The 22,500-nt window shown below is 47.6% G+C and overlaps 2 protein-coding genes across 7 annotated transcripts in view; one reads left to right on the forward strand and one right to left on the reverse strand.

Annotated features, from left to right (window-relative positions):
* The window catches only part of slc13a4 (solute carrier family 13 member 4), a 21,876-nt gene extending 7,636 nt beyond the window's left edge, over window positions 1-14,240 (reverse strand). Inside the window, exons 1-7 of one of the 4 annotated variants that reach the window (XM_030355297.1) lie at window positions 13,924-14,240; window positions 3,812-3,940; window positions 1,963-2,099; window positions 1,157-1,335; window positions 832-895; window positions 553-613; window positions 15-101 (exon numbers count right to left, since the gene is read on the reverse strand). In XM_030355297.1, the coding sequence (XP_030211157.1) occupies window positions 15-101; window positions 553-613; window positions 832-895; window positions 1,157-1,335; window positions 1,963-2,099; window positions 3,812-3,940; window positions 13,924-13,938 (672 nt within the window). In that variant the 5' untranslated portion in view covers window positions 13,939-14,240. Of the gene's footprint in view, window positions 1-14; window positions 102-552; window positions 614-831; window positions 896-1,156; window positions 1,336-1,962; window positions 2,100-3,811; window positions 3,941-9,117; window positions 9,541-13,883 lie in introns of those variants that run through there. The other 3 variants (XM_030355298.1, XM_030355296.1, XM_030355295.1) reach the window with 3 other exon arrangements.
* Window positions 14,241-18,563: 4,323 nt separating this feature from the next.
* The window catches only part of zgc:162331 (CCP domain-containing protein), a 13,991-nt gene continuing 10,054 nt past the window's right edge, over window positions 18,564-22,500 (forward strand). The window contains exons 1-2 of one of the 3 annotated variants that reach the window (XM_030355304.1): window positions 18,565-18,972; window positions 19,187-19,955. In XM_030355304.1, the coding sequence (XP_030211164.1) occupies window positions 19,220-19,955 (736 nt within the window). In that variant the 5' untranslated portion in view covers window positions 18,565-18,972; window positions 19,187-19,219. Of the gene's footprint in view, window positions 19,956-22,500 lie in introns of all 3 variants that reach the window. The other 2 variants (XM_030355303.1, XM_030355305.1) reach the window with 2 other exon arrangements.

A 22,500-nucleotide genomic window follows, 5' to 3' on the forward strand; every position in this document is an offset into this window, starting at 1 on the left:
TGTGCGCGTTTGACCTCTGGTAGGTGTCCGTTGCTCTGCTGAACGAATGCCTGACTCGGGCTCCGAATCCGCTTCATGCCGTTGCTCTCCGCGCTGTGAACCTGACGGGAGAGGAGTTCATTCATTGTTCAATTCAAATCATTTCAATGAATTAAGGCATTATTTTGAGTTGAATGCTTTTCTAACAAGTGGCCTCTCAAAGCGCTGTACAATACCGCCTAACATTCACCCGTTCATGCACATTCACACACCGACGGCGGAGTCGAGCATGCAAGTCGACAGCCCGCTCGTCAGGAGCAGACAGGGTGAGGCGCCTTCACTCAGAGACACCTCGACACTCCTGGAGGAACCGGGGGATCGAACTAGCAACCTTCTGGTTACCAGCCAACACGCTCTACCTCCTGAGCCATAAGCCAAGTTGAGTTGAGTTTAACTGAAACATCACTATTGGTGAAGGACAACCGGATCATTGAGTGAGATAATCTGAGACGCTACCGACTGCTGCATGAGAACCTCATGAACATCTGGTAACATCTTCCACCTGTCACTCACCTGGGGTGCAAAGGTCACACTCACCTCCGTCAGGGTAGAGAGGTCATGTCCGGCAGCATCACTGGGTTACAGACAGACAGACCGACAGGCAGACAGGCAGACAAGAGAGGTTTGTTAATAATCATCACAAGGAAATTATGATATTTATGGAACAGAATCTTTTGGGAAGACACATCAGATCCAATGACCACCGATTTTGACGCACTGACACACAATAAATCACATACACAAACACACATACTCACACACAAACAGACACAGTCACACACATAGACTGACCTGTCGTCACGGTATAGTATCTCCAGCTGATTCTTGTCGATCTTTTCTTCTTTGCCTGTGGCGGCTAACAGAGAGAACAGAGAATCAAACATCGTGTGGAGGTGAGAGAGAGAGCCGTCCAGCCCATAAAAACCTTAATATATATATATAACAACATCATACACGTTTGTGTATAATGAATTTTTCAATTCATCAATTCAATAAATGTTTACATTTTAAATTCTTTTTTTTTTTTTTTTCATTAATTAGTAATTTATCGTGTTTTAAAATCATTTCATGATTTATTTTTTATTTTTATTCAGGCGCTGAAAAGGGCCGCCCATACCGCTGTCCTCGTAGGGGGCGTCGCCCGTCTCCTCGGAGTCCAGGTGGGCGTCGGCCAGGCCGGTGCCAATCAGCTGCTGAAGGACGGCCTCGGCGATGGGCATCACCATGGCCGTGGTGGAGGTGTTGCTCAGCCACATGGAGAGGAAGACCGTGCAGCACATGAACCCTAGGACCAGCCTGGAGGAGAGAGGGGGAGGGAGGGGAGGGGGGAGGGAGAGGGAGAGGGGGGAAGAGAGAGAGAGAGAGATGAGGGGAGTGAAACATAGGGAGAGAGTGAAAGGGGGGGGAGAGAGAGAGAGACAGTGAGAGAGGAAGAGATAGGAAGAGAGAGAGAGGTTGGGGGAGGAAGAGAGGGAGGGGAGAGAGAGAGAGAGAGGGAGGGGAGAGAGAGAGAGAGAGAAAGAGAGGGAGAGAAAAGTCAGAGAGGGAGAAAGAGACGGGGAAAAAGAGACTCAATATTTCTTTATTCCAACAGCATCAATCTATGAGAGAACACCCTGTATGTAAGAGAATGTGTGCATGTGTGCGTGCGTGCGTGTAGGTGTGTATTTCAGTGTGTGTATGCGTGCGAATGTGTGTGTGTGTGTGTGTGTGTGTGCGTGCGTGCGTGACTGTGCGTGCGTGCGTGGGCATGTCTGTGTGCGTGTGTACACGTGTGCACGTGCATGCGTGTGTGTTTCTTAGCGTGTGTAAGCGTGTGTGTGCGTGCGTGTGTGTGCGTGCGTCTGTGTGTGTGTGTGTGTGTGCGTCTGTGTGTGCGTGCGTGCGTGCGTGCGTCTGTGTGTGCGTGCGTGCCGTCCTCACATCCCGGGCTTGGCCCCGGCGATCATCACCATGCGCAGGGCGATGCGCTTGTGGAGGTTCCACTTCTCGATGGAGGCGGCCAGACAGATCACCCCCATCAGCAGCAGGGTGGTGTCTTTACAGTACTCCGCTGCCACCTGCACACACACACACACACACACACACACACACACACACACACACACACACACACACACACACACACACACACACACACACACACACACACACACACACACACACACATTAATCACGGTTACCCACCCAGGAGGCAGTTATGACAGATACAACAAATACAGGGAAAGAGAGAGCGAGAGAGATGGAGCGAGAGACAGAGGGAGAGGTCTTGAGAAGGCCCAGTGCTGGTCATTAAACAGGAAGTGGGTTAAATCAGGGGCCGCTAAGTGTGAAGAATTGCATAAGTCTCTATTTGGGAGGGCTTAGTGACTAAACTCCATCACAAGAGGCTTATCCCCACACGGACTGGTCTCTCAGCCCCCCCACAATGGGGTTGGGTCACATGATGGGGTCACATGACAGGGGTTTCCCCTTATGAAACCCAAAGTTACATAAAAGTTGCATACTGAAATAACAAACAAAAACATAAACGACAAGAACTTGCTCGGCTAAAATGCTAGCTGTAGAAATGAATTACATAAGTAAGGGATGATGTACAGTGAGCAGGTCTATATTGTTAACATTAAATTGCTTATTATATGACAACTTACTAAAGAAATCATTAATTTCACACAAAAAATAACAAAGAAAAGTTTGTATTAATTTAACAATACGTTAAAAAACGTATCGTTAGAATCGACGGTCTGTTATTATCTGTTATACGGTCTGTTATTCAAAGCAACATTGTTATTCAGAAATAATAAAGCTTATTGCTGGAATTGACCAATCAGATTTGAGCATTCAACATAGCTGTGTAATAATGAATTCTAATGTTTTCAGTCCCAGACACATATAAAACGGACACATCTAATCTCATGTCACACACACACGGACACGCACGCACACACACGCACACGCACACACGCACACACACACACACACACACACACACACACACACACACACACACACAGGTGTGAGATAGTCAGACCCCTGAACTCAGCAGTATTGGATCAACCTCCAGACAGCAGACTAGACTTCACCCACTTCCCTCTGACCTCTCTGAAGTCATACAGTAATGAGGCCACATGACTGGGAGCACGTGAACACTCTCCCCTCTACCCCTCATCCACAGACCAGTTCACTGCCTCCTTTGGTGCTCAGCTGTGGCTAACTGAGAGTTAAACACAGACCACTGAGAGAGCTGGGAATGTCTGTGTTTAGGAACTAAATGTCCCCCCTCCCCACACAGCGAGCCATCTGCCTTCAGCATTAGTTACCTCTGGTGGCTGCTGATTGGCTAAGCCAGTGCACACTCTTCCTGCGTAGTGCTACTTAACCTTGATGAAAGCACGTTGTTTAAGGAATGGATGGATGGGGGGTGAGAGAGAGAGAGAGAGAGAGAGAGAGAGAGAGAGAGAGAGAGAGAGAGAGAGAGAGAGAGAGAGAGAGAGAGAGAGAGAGAGAGAGAGAGAGAGAGAGAGAGAGAGAGAGAGAGAGAGAGAGAGAGCAACAGAGAGAGCAACAGAGACAGACAGAGAGAGAGCAAGAGAGAAAGAGAGAGAGACAGATAGACAGAGAGACAGACGGAGAGAGCGAGAGAGAGAAAGAGCGAGAGCGAGAGCCAGAGAGAGAGAGACAGACAGACAGAGAGAGACAGAGAGAGAGACAGAGAGAGAAACACTGCGATATCAAGATAGAGCAAGAGAGAGTGAGACACTGACGCTCTCACCTCGCTGGACTTGAGCACCCCGAACAGGGGGTAGAGGAAGGCCGGGACCAGGGCAGCGGCCCCCAGCGGGACGGCCTCTGACACCCAGTAGATCGCCGTGACGATCAGGACGTAGGCGCAGCATGCTTCCTGGGGGGGGGGGGGACACAAACAGACACTGAGTCAGGACGTCCCAGAGAGCTTCAGGACATCTCATTTACATTTAGGGCATTTAGCAGACGCTTTTATCCAAAGCGACTTCCACTAAGTACATCTGCCGAAGAAAGTGAAAAAATAAAACGGTAGCCGGAAGGTTGGTAGTTCGATCCCTGGCCCCTGAAGGTGCTGAGCGTCGAGGTGTCCCTGAGCAAGACACCTCACCCTAACTGCTCCCGACGAGCTGGCTGACGCTTTGCGTTGACTCCGCCGTCGATGTGTGAATCGGTGAATGTTAGGAAGTATTGAGGGTCGTCTTAGCTGAGGAGGTAGAGCAGTTGTCTTGTATCCGAAAGGTTGCTAGTCCGATCCCCAGCTTCTCCTAGCTGAGTGTTGATGTGTCCCTGAGCAAGACACTTAACCCTAACTGCTCCTGACGAGCTGGCTGTCCCCTTGAATGGTTGACTCTGCCGTCGGTGTGTCAATGTGTGTATGAACCGATGTAAGTCGCTTTGGATAAAAGCGTCTGCTAAATGCCCTAATTGTAAAGCGCTTAAAAGTTTTGTATTATTGTTGATCTTTTTGTCGTATGAGTTCCATTTCGCATTTTTGCCGATTGAAATTTGTAATTTGGCAAAGGGACACTACCATTGTACAACAATTATATTATATAACGCACACACACACGTACACACACACACACACACACACACACAATAATTTAGGTTCCTTGAGTCTTTCTGTCTCAACGGCCGTAATGACAGGTTGCTGTAACCATAACAACCAAAGACCAACCATGTGATGTAAAGCCTCCTGAAAACCACCAAGAGACTCATACATCTTTCTTAACCTCACCCGTTGGAAGGGATTCAGGATGGTTCTAAAAACCACCCAATGACCTCCCACTTCACTGTCCTCTCTGCTTTAATTCAACCCACAGAGCAAGGAAAACCCAACAGAATTCCACAGAGGGATTATCCCATTCTTAAAGAAGAGGGGTTGTGTCAAATATACCTGGCTTCAGTTTTTAAGAAGCGGCTATATTTAACACAGGGAATTTAGGAGGGTTCATTTAAAGCTTTCAACATTCTCCCGAGAACCATCCAATGTTGTTTTATCAGTCTTATAAGCTCCAAAGTCCCTCTTAACCCTGGGTGTTGTGGTTCCTTACACAACACCATCCACGTCCATTTCATAACCTGCTTGACCCACGGTTCAGTTCAGGCCTACAATGAGGACCTGATCCGCTGATACCCTGGACTTTGTGCTGGGAAATATCGTGAGTAATATTACGGCCAGGGCACTGGGCTGCGAGGGTATTAGCATGCCGGTCACATGACTCACAATCAGTACGGTTCTAGGCTAGCATAATACAATGTTAGCGTTACCGCTGAACCAACATGGACGGGAGCTAGCATGTGGCTTTGGCGGTTAGCATTGTGTTTAAATCAGTTCACAGCAGAAAAGGACCTGATACAGGATCCGTCACATTGCTTCAGACGAGGGTTGTGTGCTTAATCCACGGTCCAAATGTAGTCCTTTTTTGTGCCAAACAGCAGTGACATCATGTTCTGAATTGGACCAATGGGAACAAAAATCCTGGATCCAGGTTTTCAATGGTGCGACTTTTACAAAATAATTTCTCAGGAACTGAGCTGATATTGCTGAATCTTTTTCATGGTGGTATCCCTTTAAATATTTATGATTGATTGATTGATTTTCATTGATTTATTTGTGTCGTGGCCACTGCTTTACAATACAGAAACAATTTGTTATGACGTGCAATGGACGGTAATGGAATAAAAATAGATAAGTGTCGCTCACAAGCGAGTAAGGCGTTATATTACGGAATACTGCTCCAGGATTCCTCCTGGTAGAGTGTGGACATCGGGGTTCAAACCCAGGATCTTCTGTCAGAGAGTGGCACAGCAAGCTCCTCTGATGAGCCATCCTGTTCAACAGGATGCGTGCGCCTCCGAAACATTCTTACTTTCTCGAACCAGTGTTGTCGTTTTGGATAACTCAGCGAGATTTAATACTTTGGTCAGCAGGAGTTTAGCGAAATGATTCATAATTGCCCGAGTGTGCTGTGGCTCTTAGTGCCCCTCAGCCTGCATTAGAACGGGGGGGGGGATTACAGGGGAGAACAGGGGGCGGAGGTTGTTCCCTCAGACTCTCACCTGGCTGAGGAATCTGCGGACACACGCTGGGTATTGGCCTCAAACACCGCCGAACCCGGGTCAGCAACCCAGGGGGGGGGTTTCACGGTACCTACCTTTCAATACATACTGTCAGGGTTGTAGCCAGGGTTTGATAAATAGTGAGGTGGGCTTCTGGGACCGGATGAGTGAGTGAGTGAGTGAGTGTGTGTGTGAGTGTGTGCGTGTGTTTGGCTCGGCTTCGCGGCACGCACCAAACATGTCCCACACAAGGCGGACACAGAGAACCAAGTCTCGACCGAATGAAGCATTTATCCACTCATCTCGGAGAAGTTCTCAAGCACTGAGTTTGCATACAGTTTCTATTTTAGGTACTCGTTCAGGTATGTCCGTTATCTTCCAGGTACACGCTGAAGAAAAGAACGACGCAGCTGTCAGCCTCTCAAGATATCTCGTTTAACAATCAGCCACTTTCAGCCCATTGCTACAGGCTAAGTGTTGTTCTGGTGGGGGGGATTCCATCACTGAGTGAAGATAATCTCCCATCAGCCAACCATTGATCGTTTGATTGACTTAACGCGTCGCTTTAAAAGACATCTTAGTACAATGTAAAGTGCCCTCATCAGCGTTGACAGTGGCGAAGAACAAACAACACACACTTTGATGGTGGCTATCTCTGTAGCTGTAAGTGTGTGTCGTTGTGCTTCATCGAGGGCCCTTGCTAGGCTAACGCGCTCATTTCCCGTTGAGTGTGAGGGATAATGGCTTCTTATCACGTCGCTAAGTGTGTCCTCAGGGCAGACGTATGACCAGAGACAAGAGACAGTGAGGCTCTCAGCCGAAATGAGGGGATGTACGATTATCTGAAGAACCCTGAGGCTCTGACAGGCTGACGGCTCCTGGCATGTTTACCCTGACCTTTACCTTTAATATTGACTTGCTATTTTAAAATAATCTGTAACTTTGTTTTTAATGGAAGATTAGGTAGAGCAAGATAGGACGGACCCGATTGAGATTTGCTCAAAGGTTGATTCTGTAGGTCAGAGGTGGAGATAGACGAGGGAAAGATTCTGTTTTGTCCTGGGTTTACGGTGATTAATAATAAGCCGTTAATTAAACTATTTTTGTCATTTAATTTGTAAATATATATAATTATATATATATATTGGTTAGGGTTCATGTAAACTGAACACAAACAGACCCTCTCACACACACACACACACACACACACACACACACACACACACACACACACACACACACACACACACACACCCTTTGACACCAGCAGCACCAGTGTGTTTGTCCCAGTCCCACTGGGAACTTCTTAAGGCTTTCTAAGTACTGACCCAGCAGGGTGCCTGGGACATTCTCGCTGGACATCTGAATTTTAACATCCCATAATAAACAAGTTTGACTTTTCAACAACAACAGCAGCAGCAGCAAACAGACAGAATTCAAGTTTGTTTTAAAGGTTGAGATAATTAAAATTTTGATAATATCAAAAAATAAAGAAAATAAAGTACAACATTGTCATCTAGAAGAGGTGAACCAATAGTGAATGAAGGGCCAATCAACAGCTGATAAAGATTTGTCTGCTCCAACATTACAGGGCATTGACCCAAATGTCTTCAGTCCCCTCTGGACTGAAGCCTGGGGTGGTCAGACTCAGTAACCCCTCACGTGCACCATGGTGGGTTCAGCATCACATGACTGCGGTGGCCAGATCTATATTTGAATTCCGTCTCGAGCCCACTCATCCAAACTGATCTGTCTAGAAGCGTGTGGATGATTGACTCATGAGTGTGTGTGTGTCTGGGGGGGGGGGGGGGGCTTAGGAAATGGACATGATTAGTAGACTGTTAAGAATCCTTTAACCTTCAACCCCTAGGAATATCAATCCCCTAATGTCTTTCTCTCTCTGTCCTTCACACACAAACGGGCACGCTTGTGTGCACAAACACACACAGACACACACGCGCCTGTGCAGAACATATCCAGCAGATGTTCTGTTCTGCTGCAGCTGGGCCCAGTACCGCTCCAAACCCACGAGGAGTCACCTACTCTGCACGCGACTCCCCTTCGGTCACGAGGACGCATTCCTGAGGCAGCGTGTGGGCCCCTGCCGCAGCGTGGGGTCCCTGGAGGGCTGTGTGTGTTGCAAAATAACAGCACCCGGTGCCAAAACCCTGATTGGTTATGTAATTTAATAACTTGATGTCCCGAAAGTGATTTCTTCTTTTGTTCTTTCTACCGACTCTCCTGGCTGCACCACAGCCTAAGCGTGATGTTTAGCCCGATTTTAAGGCCTGAGATTTAAGCAAGCCTCTGGCGTCTGTGCGCTTTACGTACGACTTCGTACTTTACGCACGACTTCGTACTTTACGCACGACTTCGGCTCATACGTGCGAAGTGTGCTTTAGTCATTGCAATAAAGTTGTAGTGAATAACGTTGATCAACGGTTAATTGTGTAAACCGCCGTTTTTGTAGCCCTACTAATACCACGATGAAAAAACAACAGCTGACAACAACTGCTGTCCGACTAATCTCCATCTCATCAACATATCGCGACATCTCCGCTTGGGGACAGGGCTCAGCTGACGGGGACGTCCCAGGATCAGAATCACTTACAACCCACACACTGAGTGTCTGTTCAATCAATCAAAGAACCATCTCCACACACACAAACACCCGAAACTAAACCCTGAGCACGCACTTTGCCCAGGGCTCTCTAAAGCCTTTACAATGTAGGAATACGAATGTAAAATAAAAAAAATAATTTACTAAAAAGATCTTCATAAAATGTGATCATCATAACGTCTAGAGTTGGATATTTGGTTTAACAGCTGTCTTTTCGGATATTTTCTGTTTCCGGCGATGGACGTGTGGTTTGGACTGTTTTTCGTCTTTTTTTTTTTAGAATAGGGGAAGAAATACTTCATGCAAACTGGTCTGCCCACCTGTCCTGCTTTAAGTTAAACAGTGGTGTGGGTGGTGTGGTTTGTACTCACGCTGGTGGGGTGAATGAGCGGTAGGGGCAGCAGGGACAGCGGGATCAACACCACCAGGATCAGCTTCCGCGCGTCCCACAGTTTCCTCAACAAATCCATCCTGGCGTCGGGACCCAGTCTCATGGGTGGCACCCCAGTGTCGCCAGAAAGCCCCCCTAGTTAACTGACCAGGCCGGCAGAACGCCTTGGTGGAACCCACGGAGGAAAACGTCGCCAATGGGAAGTTGCGTCCGGTTTTTACGCACCGCTAACTTTGGACGCTCCACAGCACCAAGCGACCACCAGCCCAGTGGACTGCCCCCCCCGCCCTCTGCTCTGCAGACTGCCCGGGGCTTCTCTTCGAGGTAAGTGCGTAAAGAGGCCCACTGGAGAGAGAGAGAGAGAGAGAGAGAGAGAGAGAGAGAGAGAGAGAGAGAGAGAGAGAGAGAGAGAGAGAGAGAGAGAGAGAGAGAGAGAGAGAGAGAGAGAGAGAGAGAGAGAGAGAGAGAGAGAGAGAGAGAGAGAGAGAGAGAGAGAGAGAGAGAGAGAGAGAGAGAGAGAGAGAGAGAGAGAGAGAGAGAGAGAGGGCAAGAGAGAAAGAGAGATTACCACTGCTCTGCCTGTCGTTGGCACTAACCTTTTATTCATCTGAATTATTATAATGCCCCCCAATTGTTACAGGCCGGCGTTCCATAGCCTATTTTTAGTATTTAAAAATCGTATCTAAATTAGCTATTTTCCCTGGCTGTGTGCGTAAGAGTCCAGAATAGGCCTCCGGCCAGGTCACCGTGGCGCAAGACTCGAAGACACGTTTAATACCCCGAATGTATGCTAATGAGCATATGATCGCCCCACCTCATCTGTTGGTCAGCCAATCATTGCGCAGTTAATTATCCTCTGCCAGTTTGTGTGTGTGCGTATGTGCGTGTGCGTGCGTGTGTGTGTGTTAACGAACGCTCTCTGGTAAATCATCTGATGGTAGATACTGCCCTCTAGAGTATAAAACAAGAATGCACCAATATAACGTGATTAACATGATGAAAGTGATGCAAATAATGTAGGGCATAAATGTCCATAATTAACAAGAACTAGATAGGTATCATGTCGTAATACAACCACCACAAATATGACATAGACTGAAGGGAGGTAATCAGTCCAGTTCATATTTTTACCTGTTCTACAGCAACTTTTTAAGTGAGAAAGAAAATATGATTTATTATTTATGTTGTTTGTCAGTTTCTATAGAGAGAGAGAGAGAGAGAGAGAGAGAGAGAGAGAGAGAGAGAGAGAGAGAGAGAGAGAGAGAGAGAGAGAGAGAGAGAGAGAGAGAGAGAGGGAGAGAGAGGGGGGAGAGGCAGAGAGAGAGAGAGAGGGAGAGACAGAGTCAGAGAGAGAAACAGAACTGTTTGTTTACCAAAATAGTAACGCCAATAAAGCTTTTTGAATTGAGAGAATATCAGAGAGAGAGACAGAGAGAAACCGAGAGAAAGACAGAGAGAGAAAGAGATAGAAAGACAGAGCGAGAGAGACAGAGAGAGAGAGACATAGAGAGAGAGAGGTAGAGCGAGACAGAGAAAGTGCAGTGGGACTTTGTACTGCATGAGTTCCAGCTCAGCTCACTCAGCTCACAGCTCAATATGGATTGTAGTATATGTGTGTCTGCCGCGGGAGGAAATAGACAGTCTAGAGAATTGACTTTTCTGTGTCAGATTAGCTTTGTGGGGACCTAGCATAGTTCTTATCACGTTGTCGGGATGTCTGGTTATCTGCTGACCGATAGGAACTTAGCAAAGGCCGAGAGGTTAAAGGTGAGGACTCTAGAATGCTGATGTAGGAGTATAGCTTGTGTGAGTTTGCAGGTTTAAGTTGCTTCCTGCCTTCCCACCTGTGTTTAAGTGTGTGTGCGTGTGTGTGTGTGCGTGTGTGTTTGTGTTTCACCCTTAATCATCATTGTTTTTCTTCTTATTATCCACTCTCCTCTCTGTGATACGAGGTTGACATCAACACTAATGCACTACACTGTTCCCCTCTCTCTCTCTCTCTCTCTCTCTCTCTCTCTCTCTCTCTCTCTCTCTCTCTCTCTCTCTCTCTCTCTCTCTCTCTCTCTCTCTCTCTCTCTCTCTCTCTCTCTCTCTCTCTCTCTCTCTCTCTCTCTCTCTCTCTCTCCCTCCCCCCAATTAAAACAGACCTACACATTAAGTGGAAAAATAAAAAGTAAAATAACTGAATAGTCTGCCGTTGATGTAAGGGATTTAACGGTAACCGTGGAGATTCGGGGGAAGTGCTACGTCTGACCACAGCTGAGGTGAAAAAGTCACTGCGCAGAGTGAATCCGCGTAAGGCTGCTGGCCCAGACACCATTCCCGGGAGTGTGCTCAAAAGGATGTGCAGACCAGCTGGCAGATGTTCTCACGGACATCTTCAACATCTCCCTGAGCAGTGCCGACGTCCCATCGTGCTTCGAAACTACCACCATTGTCCCTGTGCCGAAGAAGTCACCTGTGTCCTGCCTCAACGACTATCGCCCCATAGCACTCACTTCTACCATCATGAAGTGCTTTGAGAGGCTGATCCTGAGGCACATAAAGAGCCTCCTGCCTCCCACCCTAGACCCCCTGCAGTTTGCGTATCGAGCAAACCGCTCTACCGATGACGCCATCTCAACCACCCTCCACCTAGCACTCACCCACCTGGAAAAAAAGGACACATATGTTAGAATGCTGTTCATAGACTTCAGTTCAGCATTCAACACAATCGTCCCCCAGCACCTGATCACGAAGCTGGGCTTGCTGGGCCTGAACATCTCCCTCTGCAACTGGATCTTGGACTTTCTGACGGGGAGACCCCAGACAGTCCGGATCGGGAAAAACACCTCCAACACCACCACTCTGAGCACAGGGGCCCCTCAAGGCTGTGTGCTCAGTCCACTGCTGTTCACACTACTGACGCACGACTGCACGGCGCCACAAGGCTTGAATCACATCATCAAGTTCGCCGACGATACGACCGTGGTGGGTCTGATAGAAAAGAACGACGAGTCAGCTTACAGAGAGGAGGTGAAACAACTGCTAACCTGTTGCAAAGTCAACAACCTGTCCTTGAACGTAGACAAAACCAAAGAGATTGTTGTTGACTTCAGGAGAGCACAGAGGGACCACGAGCCGCTGGACGTTGATGGCTCCCCGGTGGAGATCGTGAAGAACACCAAATTCCTTGGTGTCCACCTGGCCGAGAGCTTAACCTGGTCCCTCAACACCGGCTCCACGGTTAAGAAAGCCCAGCAGCGCCTCCACTTCCTGAGAAGGCTGAAGAGAGCCCACCTCCCACCCCCCATTCTCACCACTTTTTACAGAGGGACCATAGAGAGCATCCTGGGTAGCTGCATCACTGCCTGGTTCGGAAACTGCACCAAACTGGACCGCAAGAACCTGCAGCGAGTAGTGAGGACAGCTGAGAAGATCATCGGCGTCTCTCTCCCCTCCATGTCAGACATTTACACCACTCGCTGCATCCGCAAGGCAACCAGCATTGTGGATGACCCCTCCCACCCCTCACACAAATTCTTCTCCCCCCTTCCGTCTGGCAGAAGGTACCGGAGCATCCGGTCCGCCACAACCAGACTACAGTACAGCTTCTTCCCCCAGGCCATCCGACTCCTCAACTCTAAGGGACAGATCTGATCATCTCTGTTACCCCTGGTTTATGCACTATTGCACTATTGCTTTATATTCATATTTATTATATTCATATTTATATTCCCGCACTACTCAGACACATAGTCATATTTATATTTATATTCCCGCACTACAAATTCCACACAGTCACTTTACTGGTTTGCAGTTATATGTAGCATGTTGTTGTTGTTGTTGTTGTTGATTTTTTGTTATTATTGTCGCTCTATGTTGCACCTTATGTTCTTGGGAAACGCTATTTCATTTCACTGTATACTGTGTATATGGCTGAAATGACAATAAATTATCTTGAATCTTGAATCTTGAATATTGGGTAGTTAGATGTGTGCACGTGTCACACACATTTTGTCTAAAAACAAAATTGGCTTTATAAAGTTTTGGGGGGTGTTGGTGCAGTAGCATAACATTTCCGCAAGAGGGCGTCAAATAAACCCTAGATGCTATCACGTAAATAATATGGTTAGTCTTTTGACCCTACAGTGTCCGTCCATCTCTTAAATTGTGCTGATGATGATGATGATGATGATGATGATGATGAAGATGTCAATATTATTGTCGAAGTTACTGAGGAAAATATCTGCGACTATTAACCAAAAATTAGGCCCACGCACAAAGTCAGAGAAGAGATAAAAAAGGTAACAATAAAAGGACATTAACTTAATGAATCTGAATCCCTAGTTACGAAAATATTATATATATATATTATATATATATGATAAAAGAGCATAGAAAAAAAAGTGTGCATGTCGTAAGATTATTTATGCATTAGATTCGATTATGTAGGTACACAAACACTCCCCCCCCCACACACACACACACACACACACACACACACACACACACACACACACACACACACACACACACACACACACACACACACACGTATTTAAGCTTGTAGTAAGATTTGCAGTGTAACTGGTGTCTGATTCCTACATACACATCTGCAACTTAAGTTTAGTGGAGAAAGACGATATCAGATTGACCAGAGATACCAGTTCCTCCAGCCATCATCGTTCAGCCGTCTTACTGTTTGAAGCCGGGATAATCTTTCTGAAACACGCTTAAAATAGCAGTCCAAAATCATCCACTAACCCACTTCATCACATCGCCCCCACGGAGACCCAGGCCGTACCCCCATCGCAGCCATGCAGTGACCCCGTTCTGAGGCCTGTCTGCTGGGCCGCGCAGGAGAGAGAGAGGCGCCCCCTCCTGGAGATGTTGATCCTAGCGTGTTTCCTCATCATCCGGATCGGACGCTGTCCGCCGTGGAGCAGAGCAGCTGAGAAGCACCCTGATGTCTCCTGGGAGAGAAATATGTGGAGGGCTGGAGGGACACACACGCATACGCACATGCGTACACAGATACACATGCACACACACGAACACAGATCATAAGAGGGACGCACAGACACACAAAATATACCCATATACACACAAACAGACACACGCACACATGCAAACACACACACAAACCCAGGGAGAGACACACACAGATGCAAACACACACACAAACACAGGCAGAGACACGCATGCAGACACACACGCAAACACAGGCAGACGTGGCAGACACACACACCGACAGAGATGAGACAGGGAACACAAAAATATACTCAGACACAGACCCACACACACACACACACACACACAAAAACAGACACACACACACACACACACACACACACACACACACACACACACACACACACACACACACACACACACACACACACACACACACACACACACAAAGACAGAAACAGACACACAAACAAACCCTCAGATCCAGCAGACAGCCTAACCGTCTTAACACTCCCACCAGGCGTCCAGAAGCTTCTTTCGGAGTTTAAACCTTTCACCCTGTGACAAGTCACCCTCATGTGCACGCAATCACAAACCAGACCCCATGCTTACTCCTTCAGTCAGGCGGGAGGCTTCAACTCAGTTCGTATGTGTGCACAACCTTCATAACCAAAGACAAAATAGCAATGTTGTTGCAACAAAACAGATATAACTAAATTCTGTACACAAAAAGAGTGCTTTCGTTTTGGGTATCGAAACATGACTAAGATCTGATTTAATCAACAGTTGGCCTGGACTAAACACCTATTTCACTAATTAGGTCAGTTAAGCCAAACCTTTATTAATTCAGGTCCAGAAAAAGACCTACCGTCATACTTTACTCACCAGCTTATTCATTGATGTAGGTCTGCTCTACTGATCTCCAAGGGACAAGAGCATTTGGTCAGGGCGGGAGATCAAAGACAAAGTAAGCATTTGAGGGTTCAGACACAGACCTTTAATCACAACAGATCGGTTAATCAGAACTGTTAAGCACTGATGTGCGTGTCAGCGTGTTATCTTGTTTATCCGGTGCTTGCTGTTTTCGTACTGGTCTGATTCCTCCCAGCCAGATGACTCCTCAATGAACTCTCCCACCACAGGGGGGCGTCAAAGTCTCCTACTGAGAACACGCGGCGCTGGTTAATCACCATTAAACAGCTGATTGGTTCGATGTCAACTGACAGGTGCACGCATGCGCAATTCACGTTCACAGAGCTATGCAAAAAATCGATATGGAGGTAACGGAGAGAGAGAGAGAGAGAGAGAGAGAGAGAGAGAGAGAGAGAGAGAGAGAGAGAGAGAGAGAGAGAGAGAGAGAGAGAGAGAGAGAGAGAGAGAGAGAGAGAGAGAGAGAGAGAGAGAGAGAGAGAGAGAGAGAGAGAGAGAGAGAGAGAGAGAGAGAGAGAGAGAGAGAGAGAGAGAGAGAGAGAGAGAGAGAGAGAGAGAGGAAGGGAGAACGAGAAAGAGGGGAAAATAAAATGTGTTTAACAAATTCCCTGGTTTAAATCCCCCAATCTTCCCTTGCTCATGTGCTGCCAGGTGTAAAAGTGAAGCTTTAAGCGACCGGTCGCTGGGGCAAAGCAGCTTAGCGATTAACACAGCAGGCTCTGGGCGTCGGTACTGGACTGCTCCTGGTACACTGGTCTGGTCGTACTGGCCTGCTCAGTGCTGAGGTACATGGCTGTGATGGCAGAATCCTAGAATAGCCATCATGGCAACTTTCATCCTGCACAGAAAGCGTTGCGATACCTACATCCATACATACATACATCCATCCACACAGAGCCGGTTCAGACCTCCATGGGGCCCTAGGCAGAATTCTTGGGGGGGGGGGGGGGGGGGTTTGGAGCGATTGTTGACGGGGGGGGGGGGGGGGGGGGTATGGAGCGATTGTTACGGACAGTTACGTTGTCAGGTTTTTTTTTTGTTTTTTTTTACTGGGCCTTTATTATTAATAATAAATTTGCGGGGCCCTACGCAACGTGCGTAGTGTGCGTATTGAAAGAACCGGTACTGCATCCACACATCTTCAACCGCTGATAACACACACACACACGCACGCACACACACACACACACACACACACACACACATCTACACAGACACGCACACACACACACGTACATGCAGATGCACACACACGCATACACACATAATGGGGACTATGGGTTATTACTTATAACCTATAATTATAATTTGCATCCATGTCACTTTAAGCATTCCGGCGTTCATCTATTCACTGACAATTTTTTTTTTATAATTTGAATGCGATGTGTGGGTTGAGGCTAAATGGCAAAGCAGGCAGTGTTTGACCAAGTCCCCAATAGCAAGGTGTGCGTTTTTGAATGTTAAACAGTGAGGACAAATGTAAGAGGAGTCCTAATGGCTGTGTGGCCTGATACTCATTCTGTCCCGGGCCTCTCTGTTGTTATTCTCTCCCTTCCTGTCTTCATCGCCACCTCCATCTCCTCCGTCCATTTCTCTATGATTACTCATAGTGACAATCTCTTTTATTGCTTTCTAACAGATTCTCTGTTTGTCTTTTGTTCTCTCACCTCCGTCAATTCTCTCCCTCCCTCCCCCCTCCCTCTCTCTCCCTCAAACCCTGTCCCTCTCACTTCCTCTCTCCCTCCCTCCCTACCTTCTCAATCCCCAAATCATACTTATTTCTGGCTCTCCCACCGACACTCTCCCTCCCTCCCCCCTACCTCCCTCCCCCTCCCTATCTTAGATGTTTCTAGCTCTCTCTCCATCCCTCCCTCCCTCCCTCCCTCCCTCCCTCCCTCCCTCCCTCCCTCCCTATCTTACTTGTTTCTAGCTCTCCCCCCCCCCTCTCTCTCTATTTTAGGTCTCTGCTCTGTCATCTATTATTCATGTCTTGACGTGGACATTCTGACCAGTATACTCTTCTGGAATATAGCGTCATCCTGTTACGGCCATCTGAGCACACACACTTATCCAGGCACGCACACACACACACACACACACACACACACACACACACACACACACACACACACACACACACACACACACACACACACACACACACACACACACACACACACACACACAAATGTATACAGGCATAAACACACACATACAATCACAAACGCACACACACAAACACACACACACACACACACTGAATACTCAGGTACATACCGTGGGAATACTAGGATGTCAGGTGAACGCACACTTTGTATCAAGCCGAGGAATTTTAACAGATTAATACACACACACACACATATGTATATAGGTGTTTATACATATATACATATATTTTTAATATATATGTATATACAGAAATATCAATTTATATATACCGTACACACATTTATAGACTATAGATATATATAGTATATATACTACTATATATGTATAGATCTATGAATATATGTATATATATATACACACGCATGCACTTGCACACACACATACACACACACACACACACACACACAAAGCACAATGCACTTGCACTTGCACACACACATGCAAAAACACAAACACACACACAAACACACACACACAAACTCACAAATGCACAAACACACACGCACGCACATGCATGCACAGAAACACAGACACAATTCAGTGTGAGGTAAAAAAACAATCATGGAATAATAATTAAGAATGACCAAAAAATAATGAGGTTGACATAGAGATAGAGAGAGAGAGAGAGAGAGAGAGAGAGAGAGAGAGAGAGAGAGAGAGAGAGAGAGAGAGAGGGAGAGAAATAGAGGAAGCTAAAGACAGAGGAAGAGGGAGGGAGTGAGAGAGACAGAGAGAGAGAGAGAGAGAGAGAGAGAGAGAGAGAGAGAGAGAGAGAGAGAGAGAGAGAGAGAGAGAGAGAGGGACAGAGCGAGAGAGAAAGACAGAGAGAGAGAAAGAGAGAGACATAGAGCGAGACAGAGAGCCAGAGACAGAGACGGAGAGAGAAACAGAACTGTTTGTTTGCCACAATAGAAATGCCAATAAAGCTTTTTGAATTGAGAGAAAATCAGAGAGAGAGAGACAGAGAGAGAGACAGAGATAGAAACATAGACAATGACAATGACAGAGAGAGAAAGAGATAGAAAGATAGAGCGAGAGAGACAGAGAGAGGGACATAGAGAGAGAGAGGTAGAGCGAGACAGAGAAAGTGCAGTGGGACTTTGAGCTGCATGAGTTCCAGCTCAGCACAGCTCAGCTCACTCTGGCTGCTGTTACGCAAGAGCTTTCTGGACCCACCACACGCACGTATGCACACAGACACGCACAAACACATAACACACACGCGCACGCACACACACACGCACACACACACACTCCGAGGGGGGGGAATGGGGGCGGAGCTAAAGAGCATTGGAGCGAGTGATCAAGTCTCGTGTCAGAGAGGGGGGAGAGAGGGTGTGGGGGGGGGGGGGGGGGGGGGAGAGAGAGAGAGAGGGGGAGAGAGAGGGACAGGGAGGGAGAGAAAGGGAGAGGGAGAGCACAGGAGCAAACAGATTACAGCTGCACTACGAGCTATGGTGGTGCACACACACACACACACACACACACACACAGACACACACACACACACACACACGCACACACACACACACACACACACACACACACACCCACACCCACACACACCGCTCTCCCTCCCTCTCTCCTCCTCTCTGGGAGCCGCTACAACAACATGAACATCATCACACCGGGTGCTCTCCCCCTCGGCTGAGGGAGTGAAGAGGAGAGGAGAGGAGAGGAGAGGAGCAGAGAGGAGAGGAGGGGAGAGGACAAGGAGCCAAGAATAGAAGAGAGGAGAAGAGAGGAGAGAGGGAATGAAGAAAGAGAGGAGAGGATAGGAGAGGTGATCCCTGCACAAAATCAACACAAACCATAGTTTTGTTCTCGTGAAGGTTCTGGACCAGAGGAACCCGTTCTGATTGGACGATGGACCCTACAGCTGCGGTCAGGAGTAAGTGAAAGAACAGCGCCTCAACTTTGCTCCTCTCTCTCTCCCCCTCTCTCTCTCCCCCTCTCTCTCTCTCCCCCTCTCTCTCTCTCGCTCCTCATACATCCAGAGGACTCTCCACCGTCCCGCTGTCGCTCGTCCCATGTATCGGAGCGCGGCCCCCCCGCTCCGGGGCCCCAGGGCCACCCGGGGTCTCTGGCGGCTGTGGCCCCTGGTCTGCTGGTTGTCCCTGGCGACGGGCTCCGCCACGTCGGCCCCTGAGAGGGGGGAGACGGGCCCCGGCTATGCCGGGGTGACGGAGGAGTGGAGGATCACCCCGACCACCCCCGCCGCCGCGCTACGCCTGCAGCCGGACCTACAGAAGGAGGAGTCACAGACAGACCTACAGACGGAGGAGTCACAGACAGACCTACAGACCGAGGAGTCACAGACAGACCTACAGACGGAGGAGTCACGGACAGACCTACAGACGGAGGAGTCACAGACAGACCTACAGACGGAGGAGTCACGGACAGACCCACAGACCGAGGAGTCACAGACAGACCTACAGACGGTCCTACAGACAGAGGAGTCGGGGAGAGAGTCACGGACAGACCTACAGACGGAGGAGTCACAGACAGACCTACAGACGGAGGAGTCACAGACAGACCCACAGACGGAGGAGTCACAGACAGACTCACAGACAGATAAGTCACAGACAGACCCACAGACCGAGGAGTCACAGACGGACTCACAGACAGATGAGTCACAGACAGACCTCCAGACAGAGTCACTGACAGAGTCACGGAAGGACCTACAGACAGACCTACGGACGGAGGGGTCACGGACGGACCTACAGACAGAGTCACAGACGCAGAGCTCCACCAGCAACTACACAGGTACAGTCTATCACACTGCATGTCTTGAACTACCTGTATATCTATATCTATATATCTATGTCTTTAACTATCTATACATATCTATATACATATTTCTATGTCATTAACCATCGATCTATCCATATCTATATACAGTATCTATCTATCTGTTTTTAACTATCTGTGTATCTATATGTATATAGCTATATATCTATGTCTTTAACTATCTATATACCCATATATATATAGGTCTTTAACTATCTAAATATATCTTTATAACTATACATCTATCCGTCTTTAACTATCTATACATCTATGTCTTTAACTATCTATATATCTGTATAGCTATATCTATATATATTGGTGTCTGTCTGTCTATCTCTATCTATTTATCTATATACCCACAGTATATATCTATATATTTATCGATCTAACTATGTTAGTTGTCTACCTGTCCTTCCTTCTGTCTGTCTGTCTGTCTGTCTGTCTGTCTGTCTGTCTGTCTGTCTGTCTGTCTGTCTGTCTGTCTGTCTGTCTGTCTGTCTGTCTGTCTGTCTGTCTGTCTGTCTGGTTGTGTGTCTCAAAAAACGTTTGTAAAGTTTCTGAAAAATGTAGCAGTTAACAGCAGTACCACATAATTGCTTTTTAAAATTAGAAATATTTTCATCTGTGCGGTCAAGAGGGCCAATGGGCAATGAAGCAGTAATTAGGGTTTGTGTGTGTGTTTGTGGTCGTGTGAGTGTGTGTGTGTGCATGTTTGTGTGTGTATGCATGTGTGTGGCCAGGTTTGATGGTTCATTATGTCCTGTGTTCAACTGTACAGAACTACCCCAGCTGTTAGCGTGAATCAGAACTCACTGGAGCATCTCTCTCTCTCTCTCTCTCTCTCTCTCTCTCTCTCTCCCCCTATGACTCTCTCTCCCTATGACTGTCTCTGTCTCTCTCTGTGTCTGTCTGTCTCTCTCTCAACCGCTGAACCAGGAGGTCTGCACATGCATAAATACAGATTACCAAGTAGCGGCCTCACGTGTCAAAAATCACGCACACACACACACACACACACACACACACGTGAACACAGTGCATGCTCATGCTATAAACTGAGTTTCTGAGGCCGAACAACGTCAATCTTCTTAAAGGTTTATGGAATAAACACACAGTTGCTGTGTGTATCATGGCGACACGTTGCATGACCGACAGAAAGGAAATAAGCTTTTTAGACCGTAATCAAAGACGCGCACACACACACACACACACACACACACACACACACACACACACACACACACACACACACACACACACACACACACACACACACACACACACACACACACAAAGAAATGCTGTAAATCAGATGTCTTTCCTTTGAAGGACGCTCACAAACAATATGTGTTTGTGAGAATGCATGCGTGCTTGAGCATGTTTGCACACTTTGTTTGTGTGTGAGTGTGTTTGTGTGCATGTGTGTGTGTGTGTGTGTGTGTGTGAGTGTGTGGGCTTGTGTGTGCGTTATGTGTGTGTGAGCAGGTGTGCATGCATGTGCCTATGTGTGTGCGTGCACAACACTATGTGTTGTGTGTGTTTGTGTATGTGTGTGTGCATATGTGTGCGTGCGTTATGTGTGTTTGCAGGGTATATTATATACCCCCCACCCCCCCCCCCCCGGGGAGCTGATTGATCTCCCATCCGTCCAGGAACTGTTCCTGCTGATGTGAGGGTTCCTGTAAGGGAATTGATCCAATTTCTAGTATTGACAACCCAGACTTAAATAAGAAGTTGAGATGGTCATTACGACCGCACAGCCTTGGGGCTGTAGGCTGTTTCATATTGAACCTCAGCGTTTGACACTGACAGGACGTCGAATGCCATATCAAAATGGAAGTTTAAGGTACCTAGTTCGACACACACACACACACATACACACAAATGCGCTCACACACACACATGCCCACGCACAGACACACACATTTACACATGAACATGCACACACAGACACAAACTTGCACACACAGTCACACTCTCTCACACACACGCACACGCACACGCAAACATGTACCAAACACACACACACACACACACAGATGCACAAACACACACACACTTCCAGTGGGTAATCGAGTATTTCCTCCCGTTACCTTAGAGGTAACAATGGACAATGAGGAGAGATTGCCGCGCGACGCTAATGCTATTCACAACACCGTGGCGCTCGGGATTTGTTAGCGGAAATTATGACTCCTTAGCAGCAGCAGGCGTGCCTCACCCTCACCTTAACCTGATCTTAACACCCTGACACATGACAGGCACCTCTTCACCTGGGGAAAGCGACTTGCTAAATGTTAGCCGCTAATCCGGGTATAAAGCGGTGAGTGGTTTCAGTTACTCTGAGAGCCGCTTAACCTGGCCGGCCGCCAGGAACGTCATCCACAGCGTTGATGTAGCCGCTGCCGTGGTGATCTCTGTGGGTGTAACCGGGGACGATGAAACACTGTTTTTAAGGGCTAACCTTCTAGAGCTCGGGGGACAATGTCTTTCCGATCAGCGTCTTTTCCCGCTCAAACTGAAC

This window comes from Gadus morhua, chromosome 4, assembly GCF_902167405.1.
Source record: "Gadus morhua chromosome 4, gadMor3.0, whole genome shotgun sequence".
Lineage (NCBI taxonomy): Eukaryota > Metazoa > Chordata > Actinopteri > Gadiformes > Gadidae > Gadus > Gadus morhua.